General features: G+C 67.0%; 3 protein-coding genes across 3 annotated transcripts; 2 read left to right on the forward strand and 1 right to left on the reverse strand.

The window, feature by feature from the left end:
- The first annotated feature begins 504 nt into the window (after positions 1–504).
- On the forward strand, positions 505–3,722 carry CHLRE_12g549950v5 (uncharacterized protein). The gene is made up of 6 exons (XM_001694071.2): positions 505–957; positions 1,176–1,282; positions 1,629–1,729; positions 2,113–2,166; positions 2,509–2,557; positions 2,824–3,722. Exons 1-6 carry the CDS (start codon positions 859–861, stop codon positions 2,885–2,887), a joined length of 474 nt encoding a protein of 157 aa, XP_001694123.1. The 5' UTR covers positions 505–858; the 3' UTR covers positions 2,888–3,722.
- A 26-nt stretch (positions 3,723–3,748) lies between these two features.
- CHLRE_12g549900v5 (uncharacterized protein) lies at positions 3,749–11,424 on the reverse strand. The gene is made up of 12 exons (XM_043068964.1): positions 11,195–11,424; positions 9,234–11,038; positions 8,885–9,111; positions 8,633–8,738; positions 8,371–8,502; positions 7,923–8,258; positions 6,007–7,814; positions 5,774–5,876; positions 5,560–5,646; positions 5,154–5,284; positions 4,883–4,961; positions 3,749–4,686 (listed from the first exon to the last, which is right to left on the reverse strand). Exons 1-12 carry the CDS (start codon positions 11,229–11,231, stop codon positions 3,925–3,927), a joined length of 5,613 nt encoding a protein of 1,870 aa, XP_042919021.1. The 5' UTR covers positions 11,232–11,424; the 3' UTR covers positions 3,749–3,924.
- Positions 11,425–11,544: 120 nt separating this feature from the next.
- CHLRE_12g549850v5 (uncharacterized protein) lies at positions 11,545–15,606 on the forward strand. The gene is made up of 4 exons (XM_043068963.1): positions 11,545–13,347; positions 13,477–13,601; positions 13,727–14,196; positions 14,358–15,606. Exons 1-4 carry the CDS (start codon positions 11,682–11,684, stop codon positions 15,502–15,504), a joined length of 3,408 nt encoding a protein of 1,135 aa, XP_042919022.1. The 5' UTR covers positions 11,545–11,681; the 3' UTR covers positions 15,505–15,606.

The raw sequence follows: 15,606 nt of genomic DNA on the forward strand, positions 1-15,606 counted from the left end.
CGTGGTCGTCGTTTGACACCACCGGGCCAAGCAGCGACCAGCGACGGCAAATCGGCCATGCCGGCTCCGAATCCCATGCAACTGATGCAAGGGAGGCGAGCAGCTATCGGCGCTCAGGGCTGCCGTCGCGTCGGTGCTGCATTTGCAAGGTGCGCTACCACCAGGACCGGCGCCGGAAGCGGCAACGAGAAGGAGAAGGCCGCAGGACGCGGCATTACTGCAGCAGTGGGAGGCGGCGGCAGCAGCTAAGACGGCGGCGGCAGCAGCCGGGCGAGCGGCGGATGCGGTATTACTGCAGCGGTGGGACACCGGAGGCCAAGAAGTGGCAGAAGGCCCAGCTAAGGTGGGGGAGGGATAACGGGGGATAAGATCCTGGTGGTGGGGGTGGTGGGGTGTTGGGGGCGCTGGAGGCGTTGGGGGCGATAGGATCTCCGGGGTGGGGTGCGTGGGGGCCGGCAGGGAAGTACTAGGGCATTTGAGCCACTAGTGAAGTATAAAAGTTCCCTAGCACCCTAGCACCCAAGCACCCTCGCCTGGGTTTCATGCCAGTCGGGCTTCTGCATGGGCACCGCTTGGAAGCTCACCTATCACAAAATTGACTGCGATATTGACTAGTTTATATATGCCCTTTAACCACCCGCTTGTAGCTCCTACTGAAGCTATTGAAGTGAAACAGAGAGCGAAACCAACCTCGCATATTGCACTCCGTCCTCGCTGCCCCTCTTGCGAGCAAGCCTATCATTGTTAACTCCCAGCATTACGGCTGCATTTCTTTTTGACCATAGGCTCCTCTAGCCGGCTGTTGTTTGCAAATCTCCTAAGCAGGAAGCCCTGATAGCTTGGAGCTTGGAGTAAAAGATGTTTGACAAGTTGAAACAGGCGGTGGGGCTCCAGGAGCAAGAGGAGAAAGGGCTGGTCGGGCAAATTGACGAGGCGATGACCCTGAGCTGGAAGAACGTAAGTCAGCGACGCCAGGGAGACGCCAGCTGGCTGTGCCACGAGCATGTTTGTGCTTTCGCATCACATGAACAAGCATGCATACAGACACTGCTTTGCGTGTGAAGCTAGAAGGGCAAGAGGGTTGGGGGTGGGGGCAGGTGGAGCTATTGGGGGTGGGGGCAGGTGGAGCTATTGTTGACACGCCCTGCCCCCCGCTGACACCTCCTCAATCACAGAGGCTGATTGGCTTCGGGTGCTGCTTCGCATTCGGCGTCCTCCTAACGTTGATTAGTATTCCCATGCTGTGGACGATGCAAATTACAAAGTTTGCGGTTATGTACAGGTGAGTGAAGAGGTCCCCTGTCCGCCGCGCTGCCGCATGGATATAGCATTGGCGCTTTGTGCTCCAGTTCCTGCCACCCCCTTGACGTCTCCTAGCCAGCTATGTTCAACTCCTGCCCGACATCCTGCCTGGCGGGGTTTGCGTGTTGGATGAGGACCGGCAGGGGTTCAAGGCGTGCGCTTTCATACACCCTGGACTGAAGCCCATAACCTCGGCCCTCCCGACGAGCCGGGGGCACCTGTTGTCTTGTTCCCGGACACCAGTCCACGGCCACACTCAGACACTGTGCTTTTCCCCGCCATTGACGCCCTCTGTATGTCACCGCGCCAACTTCCTGCTCCTGCAGTGTGGGCAGTGTGGTGAGTGTGATGAGCACCCTGTTCCTGATGGGGCCGGTCAAGCAGTTCCAGCGCATGATGGAGGAGAAGCGCATCCTGGCCACCATCGGTGAGCGTCCGAGAGGTTCAAAAGGGGTCGAAGGGTTAGGAGTGCTGGAGGGGGCGGGGCGGGGAAGCCCCTTGGGGAGGCCGGGGGCCGGGAAGGAAGCCTGGGAGGAGGTGGGGGCTCATCGGAAAGCAAGAGCGTGACGGTGTGGTCTGGTGGAAGGGCAGGAAGCCATACGGCCACTCAGACATACGGTATAGGAGGGGGCTGGTCGACAGGGTGTAAGGAGAAGTAGGCATGATACGGCATGCGAGGCATGGGGGGTTAACGAGCGCTGCGCTTGTGACTGCGCGCGCCTTGTTGCGTCCTGAAACCCCTTGGCCCGGTTGCGTTAAACGGCTTGATCTCAGCGCAAGTCCTACCTCCATCCCCCGGCTCCCCCGCAGTGTACATTGCTTCCATTGCGGGCACCCTGGCAATCGCTTTCACCACGCACAATCGTGAGTTGGTGTGCGGGCATGAGTGCATGGGGCGGTTGTAGCAGCATGCGCACACAACAAGGGTCCAGGGCAGGGCAGGGGGCTGCGCTGGCCTGGAGCACACATGTGGCAGCCAGCTGGCAGCGTTGGGGGTTGGGGAATGCCGGGTTGAAAGAGACGGACTGGGAAGGGCGGCTTGGGGAGGGTAGAAGTGCTGGAAGGTGTCGCAAGGGCATGGAGATATGCACTGGGCAGTGTGCAGGGGTAGCAGACATGTTTCTGGGGCCGCGCCTGTTGACCTTGGCGTTTTCAACAAGCGGTGTCTGAGGTTTCTGTTCACCCTGACACCCCGCTCGCCCACAGCCGCGCTGTGTCTCATCATGCTGGTCATTCAGCTGCTGGCACTCGTGTGGTGAGTGAGAGGGCGGGGGTGGGAGGGGAGGCGCTGCATAGGCGGGCGACCGGTAAGGACAGACGCTTTGCGGGCAGGACGCTTATGTTGTGGAAGCTGGCCCTTCGGCCTTTGGTCGCACGGATTTAACTCGCACGCGCCCTGTCACAGCAACCTTGGTGTATGTCGTTCAGTATGTGCCAGACCACGCGTGCACTCACCACGTGACGCACCGTTGCCCGCTCACACGGGCTCGCGTTCCTGGCCACGGCTTCTTGTCCATGCAGGTACTGCGTCACGTGGATCCCGGGTGGCCAGGCCGCACTCAAGAGCATGATCTTCCGCAGCTGAGCGCCTCGGGAGCGGGCTGAAGCGGACAGGCGGACAGGCGGAGGCGGAAAGGCGCCGGACCTTCCGCAAGCTGAGCGCAGTCGCGGGCTGAGGCGGGGGCTTGCGGCTGAGGCTGGATTTTGGCGGGTTGCGGAGTTGGGGAGGATTTGGGTTGGTGAGGGGCTTGCGCTTGTGACTCGCAGGTAAGGAGGGTATCGAGGCAGCGGCTCGGACAGGATGTAAGGTGACAAGGGGCCGGGAGGGAGCGCTGATTGACACACTGTGCATATGTGTGGGGTGATTAGCCGTTCTGACAAGTGACAACTGGTCGTGGCGGATGGCTGCCTGTTGGGCATGCAGCGCGCGCCTGGGGGCGTTGCTTTGAAAACCTCGCCGGCTCTAATTTGCCGCGCTTTGTTGATGTCACTCAGTGACTTACGACTTTCTGGATACCCAGCCGCATCAAGCGCGTTTCATTTTCTATCCAGTCTGCGGTCAGGCGGACAGTGGGTCAGTGGGGGGGGGGGCGTGCATGTGCCGTCACGTTATGCTGGTGGCGGCTGCGGTCAGGACTCAGGAGAGCATGAGGAGCGCCTGTTGGTCGTAATTCTAGTCGCGTTGGCTTGGCGGGCGCGGAGGTAAGAAGGCTGGACATGAGGCATGTGCAGCACTTAAGAGTGTACTGAATTCGTGAGGGGCTGAGCGCTACTACGGCCGCAAGAGCCATGCGTGAGGGGCCATGCGGAGGTTGGTCGCTTTTACAGGTCATCAGCACTCAACTGCCATCCAAATGAGCGTTGAGGCCCGTTCGCCAAGTTGGTTGAGCACCAACTTGCACATGTAATGCCGGGCTGTCATACAACTATCACACGACGCCCACCCCATCGCGCTTGGGCGTACAAGTCGTGCTCACTGAAGCCACTGAATTCCTAGTACAAGCAAGAGCAGAGGGTGATGAGAAGCAAGGTCCCTTTTGTGATGGCTGTCATCCCGGCCCACAAAGCCTACAAGGCTAGCCAGGGCAAGAACCGCAACGTAGGGCAAGAGTCGCAACGTGTTCAGCTCCCACCAGCTGCCCCGCCGCCGTTGCGGCCCTGCAAGTACTTGGCCAGGCGCTCCTGCCTGCCCGCCAGGGGCACTGGCAGCCCCACCGGCCCCCGCGCCCTGCCACCACCCTCTGCACCCACACCTACTATGTTGCCTACGCCCGGCAGCCCACGCACCGGACCTGCCGTCCCGGCCGCTCTGGGAGGCGGCATGGGTGACCGCGCCGCCGCCAGTTGCTGCTGTTGCCGCATCAGGTTGGCAATGCCGCTGGGCCCCAAACTGAACTGCTGCAGCTGATCCTCGATGGGACCCAAGCCCAGGGGATCATCTGCTGCGTCCCCGGCACCGCGCCCTCCGTTGTTCGCGGTGCCCTTTACGCCGCCCGCACCACCCGGCTCCCGATCCCACTCCACGCCAAGGGATGGCGGCAAGTCGTACTCTCCACGCAGCTCCGGTCGCGTCCGCGCCGGCAGTAGCAGCTCCTCGCCGTCGAAGCCCGCAGTCACCGAGTCTGCTACAGCCGAGCTCCGGACAGAGCCAGCGGAGGCAAGGCTGCGGGCGCCAGCGCCGCTGGCCCTGGCCTCATGCGCCTCCCGCAGCCATCCCTGCACCTTGGCCCACTTCTGACTGCGGGCCTGCAGCTGCTCGCGCTGCGCCGCGCCCTCCTCTGCCAGCCGCCGCCACGCCGCCAGCACGCGCGCGGCGCGGCGGCGGCCCAGCGCCTGCTCCGCCCCGTGCTGCGCCTGCAGCTCCCACAGCAGCCGGCTGCTGGCCTGCAGGGTGGTAGCCGTCCATGAAAGACGGGAGAGAATGATTTACCAGGAAGGCAGAGAGCGCAGCACTGCATTGCAGCCCGACAGGCACGCGGCGAAGCACGCGGTGACTGTATGAGCCAATTGGTGGGGGTGGGGACACGCTGTGTGCATGCCAGATGCTTGTGGCGTCTGCCGTCCACGACTTGCTGCGCACCTGCTCCTCTGCAGCCTTGCGCCAGCCGGAAAAGCAGGCCCACAGCCGCCGCCGTGACGCGAAATCCTCCGCGTCAGCTCTGCGGCATAAGCAGCACATCCGCCACGAAGGGTTCTTTGTCGACAAGCCTGGGCTTCCAGCGTGCAGCAGCACACCACACCACCGCCTGATCCTTCCTGCCCATATCCTGGCCACCTCTTCCCGCCCTGCAGCCCCGCACAGTGGTTCAGTAACCCCGCCCATAGGGACCCCTTCTCCTGTTGGTCCCCACCTGGCGGTCCAGGCGTCGCTGGCGTTGCGCATGAAGGCCAGCAGCACGCGGTGCGCCAGGTGGCGGCGGTGCAGCGCGGCGGCACGGGCGGCGGCGGACAGCCGGTCCAACACCGCCAGGGCCAGACGCGACTGCGGGATGGGTGGTGGTGGGTGGTGATGGGTGTCATCATTGATGGGTGATGTGCGGTGGCGCGTGGCGGGTTCGGCATGCCGCAAGATGTGAGATGTGCCGAAGGTTGTGTTGACCCATTCGAGTGAGAGTCCTCTGGAGAAATAAAATGCAGGGCCCATCAAACCGAGACCCAGAAGGGGTCTCGGCGCAAGGTGTAAGGGACTGGCGATGCGCGACCTGCGTCATGGGCTGAGTCGTGGGTGGCTGGGTGTGGCGACACGTGCTCACTCACCCTACGCAAGAAGCGGCCGCGCGACACCGCCGCCGCCTGCTCCGCAGCCCGCTGCATGCGCGCCCGCACCACGGCTCTTGCAAAGCCCTGAGAGGACAGCCACAGGTGCACCGCACACGTCCACGTCACGGCAGGTAGTCGACATACACGAGCTACACACACGAGCGTGACCCCCCCCTCAGGCCTGTTGCTGCTAGGCTGCAGCCCGGCTCACCAACAGTGCGGCCCGTAGCAGCGCCAGGTCCCGGTGCGCCTCCGCCACCTGCCGCTGCTGCCGGGCCAGCAGTACCAGCTGGATCCAGGGGCTCATGCCGAACCTGCGGGCCCCGGGTGCAGGCAACATTGCAACCGGGTTTTCGTAGTTGGGCGCCATGCTAATGATCAGGTGCTAGGCATGACCAGTGATGCGACACCACATGCAGGCAACGCAGCGACCACCACACGCACCACAGCAGCAGCGACCGACGGTGGTGGGCCTCCGCCAGCGCCGTCATGTGCGCCGCCAGCTCCGCCGCCAGAGCCCGGGCCTTGTCGTCCGCCTGCCGCCGTCGCCGCGCCTCCGCCGCACGCAACCGCTCCACGTCCGCTGCCGTCAACGCTGGCCCCAGCCCCGCCGCCGCTCCTGAAGTAGGACCGGCTTGCTGCAGCAGGCTGGTCGCTGCAGCCATTGCGGCGGCGCTCGTGGTGCCGCGTCGGCTGCTGGTGGTGATGCTGCCAGCCATGCCGCCGCCGCTGCCGCCGCCGAGACTGCCGCGGCGATGGTCTCGTGACGCGCTGGCGGGCCGTGCTGAGCCGGCGGTGGTGGGCCGGCTGGCGTCCTTGGGCGGCGAGGGCGGGCGCCAGGTGCCGGGCGGCGGGCGGGCGGCGGCCGGCCGAGCGGGCGGTGCGGGGTTGCTGCTGGTGGTGGCGCTGCGGTGGGGGAGCGAGCGAGGCCGAGCAGCTGCTGCTGGTGGCGAGTTAGAGCAAGCACCAGCAGTGATGTGGCCTGGCGGCCCTGCGGGGCGCGCGTGGCCGCCCCCGGTCGAGGGGTGCTGGCGCTGCTCTGTGGGACTGGTGCTGCAGCTGCTGCCGTGTAGGCTGCGGCGGCTGGGCTGTGCGCCCAAGGCGGGTGCTGCATGCTGCAACCGTTGCTCCGCGGGGAGCCCAGCCTGTCGGGGGTCTGCGGGTGGCTGGCCATGGCAGCGGCAACCGTCATCCTCGTCCTCGTCCACTTCTTCAGGCACTCCCTCGTCAGCCCTGTAGTGGCCAGCAAGAGGCAGCGAGGAGCCGCTGGAACCTGGGCCTGGGTGGCCTCCGCCCGCGGCGCTCCCGGCTATGAAATCTTCTGCCTGTTCCCCTGCTGATGCCGGCTGCTGAGGCGCATGGCTGGTCTCCCCGACACCGACCCCATAGCTGCTGGCCTCATGCAGCACGTCACCTGGGGCCTCGTCCTCGCCTGGCTCTGCGCCCCAGCGGCCCGAGCCCTGCTGCAAGCTGCTGCTGACGCTGCACACGCCCCACCGCTCTTCATCCCCCTCTTCCTCCTGCTCCTGCCCCTCGCCCTCCTCAAGCTGCTGCTGGTGCGGCTGCTGCTGCTGCTGCCGCTGCTGCTCGCCCTCAGACCAGGCGGAGCCGACATCGTCGTCCTCGTCCGCAGCCTGCGCCCACGCCTGCTGCCGCCCTGCCGCCTGCTGCTGCGGCTCTTCACTGACTGCTGCATACACGCCATCAGTGTGTTTGCTCGCTGCACAGGCCACAGCCGGCTGCCACGGCTGGCCCGCTCCGGCCGAGCCGCCGCCAGACCGCTGACCGTGCGACGGCCATGCCGCGCCATCTTGTTCCACGTCGCACACAGGCTCACCGGTTTGCACCAGCTGCCGAGTTGCCTCACAGGCGGACAGCACTCGGTGGCGCCGGTGCGCGGCACGCTTGTCCGTGGACAGCTTGAACGGCTGCGGCTTAGTTGCATTGGTTGCAATGCCGCCGCCGCCGCCCCTGCCGCCTCCACTGCTGCTGCCCCTGCCGTGGCCAGGCGGGGCGACGCCGTCCCTCATGACAGACGGCCGGACGAACCTGTTTAAGCCGGGGAAGGCCGCGTGCGGCGGCGGCGGCGAGGCAGGCCCTGCCGCCGGGGCTGTTGCTGCTGAGGGTCGTATCGACGCGCTGTGGGGGCCCGAGGAGCCTGGCCCGGAGTGAAGGGGGCCGGCGGTTGCGGGGCGGGGCTCACCCGCGGCAGTCGTGCCGCTGTAGGTGTTGCCAGCCTCCTCGGTCCCGTCCTGCAGTGGGGGACGTGGAAGGTGGTCGACCGCTTCGCACCCGAATGCACGACCAACACACAAGCGCTTGAGCATACATTTAAAGCTGGAAGCGCTGCATTGACCCACCTCCATGAACGCCTCCCGCTGCGACTTGAGCCGAGTCAGCAGCGCCTCAACCGCCGCCCGCCGGTGCTGGTCCCGCTCCCGCCCGCTCAGCGCCGCCCGCGGCCCCGCGGACGCTGCTGCCGCCGCACCAGCTGTGCTGCCACTGGCGGCGCCGCCATGCGCTCGGGGCGCAGGCACAGGCGCGTGAGGTGGCGCAGGCCGGGAGGGCAGCGCCGCACCGAGGGTGGCCCTGGCGGCGGCGCGGGCACGGGCGGTGGTGCGCCAGGTGCGCAGGCAGCTGTGCAGCAGCCACAGCCGCCGGAAGCGGTCGGCGGCGGCCTCACGAAGAACGTCGTCCTGTGATATAACAGGTGATGCAAAGGCACGTATGTTCGAGTTAGGGATGAGGCATGAGGCATGATCGCATTCAGCGCATGTGCGAGACACTTGTGCGAGAGGAGCGGCTTACGTGCTGCTCCTGTCGCCGCCGCGCCTCCGCCTCCTGCTCCGCCAGTCGCTCCTGCGCGCACTCCTCCGCCGCCAGCCGCCAGGCCAGCAGGCTGCGATGCAGCAGCGCCAGACGCCGAAACTGGTCCGCCACCTGCATGGCCCCGCAGCCGACACACACACATTACATACTGTCCTTGGTTTCTCCTCAGTGGTGTCTCTCAAAGCTGCGGTGTGTGTGCAGTGAGGGCCATGCGTCACAACCGCCACGCGCCCACACCCACCTGCAACCGCCGTGCCTCCGCCGCCACCTGCAGTGCCTCCTCAGCTAGTCGCTCCAGCCGCGCCGTACGGGCGGCGTGGTGCCACGCGGCCAAGCAGCGCCGGGCCCTGCGCACACACACGTGCACACGGTGGCGCTCGAAGGCATCTCAAAGCAGGTCACGCGGCAACCCGAAGCAGGTGGCGTTCTAAACGACATGACGACACCTTCATTTTTCTCGCGCTCTCTGCAGCTAGCATGCGCCGTGACTCACTTGCTGGTGGCGAGGCGGCACCTCATGTCCTGCGCCTCGCGCCGGCCCCAGCTTGCAGCCAGGCGCCACAGGTGTAGGTACAGCGCCCGCCGCAGCAGCGCCACAGTGCGCGCCTCAGCGGTCGCTATCTCCTGCGCCGCCGCCGCCGCAGCCTCGCGCCGCCGCCGCTCGCGCGCCGCCTGCAGCGCCTCCTCACTGGCCGCCTGATGCGCCGCCGCCATCATACCCTGTGCAGGACAGTCATAGCATGAGAATAACTTCGACACGCCTTACTCATTCACATTTGGACCCCGTCGCTGCTCCCTGTGGACGCTAAGGCAGGGTAGGTAGAACGCCGCAGTCGGTTCACCTGCATCGTGATCTGGAACTCTAGGTCAGGCGCCGCGGACGCCGCGGCAGCCCGCGACACCGCCGCCGCCACCCCGCTCGGGACAGCACTCCTCAAGCCGCCCTCACTGCCATCCCCGCCGCCGCCAGAGCCTGCCTCTGCGCCACTGCCGTCGCCACCGCGCTTGGTCGCAACCGCCCTGGCTGCTGCCAGTGCTGCCGCCGCTGCGACGTGTTGTGCCGGCGGCGGCTCGAGAGCTGTGTAGGTGCGCAGCAGGGGCGGGGCCGTGGCCGGCGGGCCGCCCAATGGCGCCGCCGCCGTAAGGCGGCGCAGCATGCCCATGGCCACATCCTCAAACGACCCCTCGCCCGCCCCTGCGGCGCTGCCGGTAGCCCGTGTGACCCCTGCACCGCCAGTGTGGCGTGCGTCTGCCGCCCCGCGCACCCCTAGGCCGGCGGCCCCGGCCCTCGCCGGTGCCACCTTGCCTGGGCCGCTCCGCAGGAAGCGCTGCGCTGCCAGCAGGGCCGCGTTGGCGGGCTCCTCCACCGCGGCAGCGGCGCCTGTGCCGCCACCGCCGCCGTTGGAGTCGGCGGCCCCTTTATGGTGGTGGTCCCGTAGCTGCTGCTCCGCCTGCTGCAGCGCCGCCATCGCCCGCTCGTACGGCGAAAGCGCCTTGCCGCCGGTGCCGGCGCCCGCGCTACCAGCTCGCCCCGCGGTGCCGTAGCCTGGGTGGGTTGGACCTAGCCCAACTGAGGTCAGGGTGATACCTGCCGGCATGCCCGTGTGAGCCATGGACAGTCCCAAGCTGCCGCCGGCTCCGACAGCACCCAGCTGCAGCCCAGACAGCAGTGAGGTCCCGCTCCCGCTGCCACTTTCGCCGCTGCCAAAGTCACCGTCAAAGCCGCTGCGGGCACCAGAAGGAGCAGCCCGAAACGCCGACTGAAACAGCGAGGAGCGGCCCAGTCCCAGGCCCAGTCCAAGTCCTTGCGGCTCGCCCAGTGTGGCCGGGCCTGCCCTCGCCTCCGCCCCCAGCTCCAAGCGCAGGGCTGTTGAGTCGCGGCCGTTGATGGAACCGCCGCCGCCGCCCCCGCCTGCATGTGGAGCTGCAGATGACGAGGACGGCGACGAGAGGCGCGCGGCTTTGCAGGGCTGGTCAGGAAACCAGGACTGCGATGCTCCTGTTCCAGCTGCGCCTGTCGAGACTGTGCCCGGGGGCAGCGTGCCATCCTTCCCGCCGGTGGCAGCTGTCCCGGGCGAATGGAAAGAGGGCTGGAGCAGTTGGCTGGCGCGCTGCGGGCTGAGGCCGGCTCCGCCCGTCGCTGCCGCCGCATTCACGCGCTGCGTCAGCATCTGCCAGCGGGTGGGCGTCACGTCGCGGCCATCCTCCGCGGCAGCTGCCGCCGTGTTGCCGGCCTGTGGCCCCTCCGCCGCTGCTCCGGCGGCATAGGCAGCCGACTTGCCAGCAGGCGACATGCGACTGGGCGAAAGCCCGGTCCCCGCTTGGACTGCCCAGGTCCGACCCAGGTCATCTTCGCCGCCCCGACTTGGCGCAGCGTCAGCGCTGTAATAGGCGTCAGAAGCCAAACAACTGCCCACGAGACTCAAGCTGGCTCCGCTCAGCCCGTCCTTCGCTGAAGCCAGTCGCGGTTCCTGGCGGAAGGTAGAGCGTGCGAAGCCGGGGGCCTTGGTGGCCACTGCGCCATACGCATCCGCCTGGCCCAGGCCCAAGCCCTGCAACCCCAGCTCCAGCGGGCCTGAAGTCGGCACGGTCCGCCGCTGGGGCGAACGCTGCCTTGACAATCGCACGTCCTCGACCAGCTTCTTGGCTGCACGGGTAGCCAATTGGGAGTCGTAAAGGTTCGGCCGTCACAAAGCGCCTTGCGAGGTTGCTGTCGACCGCGCAGCTGTAGCCTCAGCCAGCATGCTAGAGAAGGACTCTATACATATGAAATTAAACTGTACAACATCAGAAGGCGACCCACCTTCACGAAACACGTCCTCGGGCCTTCCCTTCGGCATGTTCCTTGGCTGTCGCTGTCTGCCGACCTTCCTGCGAGTCGCTTAACGCCGCTATCTTTGTACTTTGCCTAATAACAAGCTATTTGGTGCAGTTACCATTCCTAATGCGGAGCGCAACGCCTGTGAAGACAAAAGTCAACAAATGAAGAAAGAGCTGGCAAAGATTGCAGAAAGCACGTCTAAAGGTCGATACTTATAGGACAATACTTGACATCTGCATTCAACAGCACCCAGTGACAAGGGGCTCCAAAGCGAATGCAAGGTGCATGAATCGAGTAAATTGCACCCAGGCTGTTTTACAGTTTTAGATTGGTATCAAGCTTTCTTTGTTAACTCAAGAATGACTCTACAAGAAGCCCGCATTGAGGCGGGCGCGCCAGCCGCTGCGCACTGCAATTCATGAGCCGACCTGAAGTCCACCTGAATCGCTAGGTCCAAACCACTCGCAGCATGGCATCCAACGCGGGGACAGACCCGCCGCCATCCGGGGCCAGCTTCAGGACCTCAGCGGGCGAGGTTGTGCGGCTGCACGACTGCGTGTGCTGGCGCTGGCTGGAGGGCCGGCCCTGCCTCCCGCAGCACGAGCGCGACCTCGCGGCCGCCACCGACCTCGTACTTATACCCGTTCCACCCTCCGGCTACAACAACAGCAAGCGCGCTCGCAAAGCGGCTTCCTCGGAGCCGGCCGCAGCAGCCCCGCAGCCTGTGGCTCATGCCCACACAGCAACAGCACGGGGTACTGATGGCGCCGCTGCGTCGTGCGAGCGAGACGTGCTGCTAGCCGCATGCACCATCGCCCGGGACGCTCTGCAGGCCTCGGGGTTGCGTTGTGTGGTGGATGACTGCCCGCGCAGCACCCCCGGCGCCAAGTACAACCGCTGGGAGGGGCGCGGCGTGGGCCTACGGGTGGAGGTGGGGTTGCGGGAGGCCGCTGCACGCACCTACTGCCTAGCCCTGCACCCCCGTCTGGCCGCGCTGTTGCCGGCGGCCTCAGCGGCGGCAGGTGCTACTACCGCCGCTGCCCAGACTCGCGATCATCCTGTTGTGGCTACGGCTACTGCGGGTGCTACAGCCAACGCGGCCGCGAGCAGCCAAGATGCGCCGGGCGTCGGTAGTGACAGCGCGGCGCCGGCACCGGCACCGGCACCTGCATCGCACAGCGGTCAAGGCAAGGCTAAACTCGGGGGCTCTGCGACTGCCGGGCGGGGCCTGAGGCTGCAGGGCTTGGGTCTGGAGGCCTTGCTGGCGGCCTGCCATGCAGTGCACGGCGCACAGCCGCCGCCAGGCGATCCGCCGCCGGGCGATGGCAGTAGCATCAGAGTTGGCAGTAGCAATGGCGGCAGCAGCGGTGGCAGCTGGTGTGGGAAGCTGCACCTGTGGCCGGTGCAGGCGGAGGCATGGCGCTCCACGGAGGCGGCGGTGGCGGCGCTGCTGGCCGCACTGGAGGTGGAGCCGGGCGGCTCGGACCGGCGCAGCGGCTTCGCGGCCGCTGCAGCTGCCCCTGCTGCATCCGGCGGCTCCAGCGCTGCTGTTACTGGTGCTGGTGGCAGCAGCACTGGCGCTGGTGGCAGCAGCACTGGCGGCGGGCAGCCGGTGCCGGCCCGGCCGTGTGTGGCGCACCTGCGTCACCTGCTACAGCTGGGGCGGCCCTGCTACTGCGGCCAGGGCCACTACAGCCTGTCGCAGCTGCAGCAGGAGGTGGCGGCACGCTGGGCTGAGAGCCGGCCCGGCGCCGACATATCGGAGTGGGTGGCGGCGGCGCCGCCGCGGCCACAGCAGCTGCCTGGCACCGGAGCAGCGCGTACGGGTGCCCAGGTGGAGGCGGTCGCTGTGTCCCAGCCACAGCGGAATCTGCAGCAGTGGAAGCAGAAACAGCAGCAGCGACAGCATATGAGGAAGCAGCAAAGCAGGGGGAAGCAGGAGGCGGATGCGGAGGGCGGAAATGATGCGCTTACAATTAATGATCTCGGTGATGATCTCGAAGATGGCAGCGACGGCGACGACGGTGGGAGCGGCCGGGTGCTGCTGCTGGTCGGCAACATCCCGCCCTCCATCAAGGCGTCAGTGGTGCAGTCCGAGCTGGGTGCGGCGTTTGCGCCCTTCGGCTGCCGCGGCGGTACGTTTGTCCAGGGTAAAGGAGGGTTGGGGTCAGAGGAGAGCTCATGCAAGAGGGCTGTGCGGTGCGGAGGGAACGCGGTCATGCGTTCCTACTCGTCCTGACACCCAGTTGTGCGTGGCGCTGCAGTGTCTGTGTCCCGCACACGCAACGGCGGCAGTCACGGCTGGGCGCGCGTGTCGCTGGCTGCGGCGGATGAGGCCGCGGCAGTGGCGGCGGCCGCGGCAGCCGTGGAGCATCTGGACGGGAGACTGGTGGGTGGCGCGCGTTCATGCGCGTGTGTGCATGCCACACCACACCACTCCCACAACACGGCATAACACAGTAACCCCCAAACCATCACAACACAACACGGACGACCCCGGCCTGCGCCCCTCAGGCCCTGGGTGGCGTGGCTCTGTCCGTGTCGCCCTCGTGCGGCCGAGCCGACTGCCTGTTCCCCGGCCTGCCCTACCCGCTGCGGGCGGGGCTGCGTCTGGACGCCACCGCCGCCTACTCCGCCACAGACCAGGCCACAGCCGACGCCATGACGCAGCTGCTGGCGACGCTGGCGGAGCGGCTCGTGCTACAGCCGCTGGCGCCGCGGCTACAGCCAGCGGCTGCTGCTGCCCCACCGGTGCCGCAGTGTGCTGGCGCGCCACAGCAGGAGTCGGATGCAATCGTGGCAGGGCAGCAGCTGGAGAAGGAGGAGAAGGTGCTACAGCCGCCGCCGGCGTCAAGCTGGGTGCTACTGCCGCTGGACGTGACTGACGGCACGGCCTGCTGCGGCGGCAACTCGCTGTCGCTGGCGCGGCGCTTCAGGCGGGTGGTGGCGGTGGAGCTGGATGCAGACCGGGCCGAGGACCTGAGGTGAGGGCCTTGCGGGATGTTGGGCACGCGTCAAGAGTCTCGAGACTGTGGGAGGGGTCCGAGGGGCTAACCAACCAGTGGTTGTTGTGTATGCGCTATGGGTGTAGTGCTGGAGTTCTTTCTTCACCTACCTCCCCCGGTCTGCAACACCCCTCCACCAGGCACAACGCGGCCCTGCTCAGCGCCTGGAGCGGCTTCTGTGCGCGCCGGGCGGAGCAGCTGCAGCAGGAGCCCGGAGGCGCGGCGCCTTGCCAGACCCCATTACAGTCGACACATGTGGCGGAGCCCCGGCCGCGGCCCCAGCAGCACCAGCAGGCACCGCTGGGGGTGCTGCAGGTGGTGTGTGCCGACTACAACCAGCGGCTGGCCGGGGCGGGTGGGGCGGGGGCGACAGGCGGCGAGTCCAGCGCCGTCGTGTTCATGGACCCCCCGTGGGGCGGGCCGCAGTACCTCGGCAGCACCACCACACCCACTCCGGGCCCTGCTGCGCATGCCGGCTCCGTTGCGGCTGCCCCTGGCACGGCGGCCGGCGCAGCGCCGCAGCTGCTTGGCGCCGGGCCTGGGCCCGCAGGGCCGCGGCTGCCGCGCGGCGACGCCGCATTTGGCCTGGGCGCCCGGCCGCTGTCGCACATCGTGGCCCAGCTGCTCACCACACCTCCAGCAGCACCGGCACCTTTGGCAGACGCGCCTGCGGCAGGAGCGCCTGCGGAAGAAGCGTCTGCGGTGGCAGCAGCTGCCTGCCGCGCTGGCGCTGGCTCCGGCACCTCCTGCGGGCGGCTGGTGGCGCTCAAGCTGCCCAGCCGCGCCAGTGAGGACCTGCGGGCGCTGCAGGCGCGCGTGCGGGAGCTCGTGGCGGCGAAGGCGGCAGCGGGGCCGGCGGCGGCGCCGGCAGCAGCAGCACCGATGCGCACAGCGGGCGGCAACGCTGCTGTTGACGTAGCTAGTGGTCGGGAGGATGCAGCTGTGGGTGTGGGTGAGGGTGCTGAGGGTGGTGGTGGGGGCGGAAGCGGGCCTCGTCATGTGCTGGGGGCGGAGGTGACGTTCGGCCGGTCGGCGCTGGTGGTCTTCATGGCCGCGGCGGACCCGTGTGTGACTAGCAGCGGTGGCGACGGTACCGGTAGCGATGAAAGTGATGAAGAACAAGCTGATGGTGCTGGTGGTGTTGGAGGCAAGGGCCGGGGAAGGAAGGGTGCAGTTTGCGGCTGCGGCTGCGAGAGCTGCGTATTGCGGGCGGCGGCGTTCCGGGCGGTGCTGAAGGAGGTGTGCGGCATCGGGCTGGGGGTGCCGTACAGGGTGGTGTGCACGTGAGCCGGCGGGGGTGCTGACTAGACGAGTGGTGCCCTGGCGTGGTAAGTGTTGCTCAGGGGCACACCTGCCATCTGCTTCAAGACCCGAAGGCCGGAGATGGAG

The sequence above is a fragment of the Chlamydomonas reinhardtii genome, chromosome 12 (genome assembly GCF_000002595.2).
Source record: "Chlamydomonas reinhardtii strain CC-503 cw92 mt+ chromosome 12, whole genome shotgun sequence".
Classification (NCBI taxonomy): domain Eukaryota; kingdom Viridiplantae; phylum Chlorophyta; class Chlorophyceae; order Chlamydomonadales; family Chlamydomonadaceae; genus Chlamydomonas; species Chlamydomonas reinhardtii.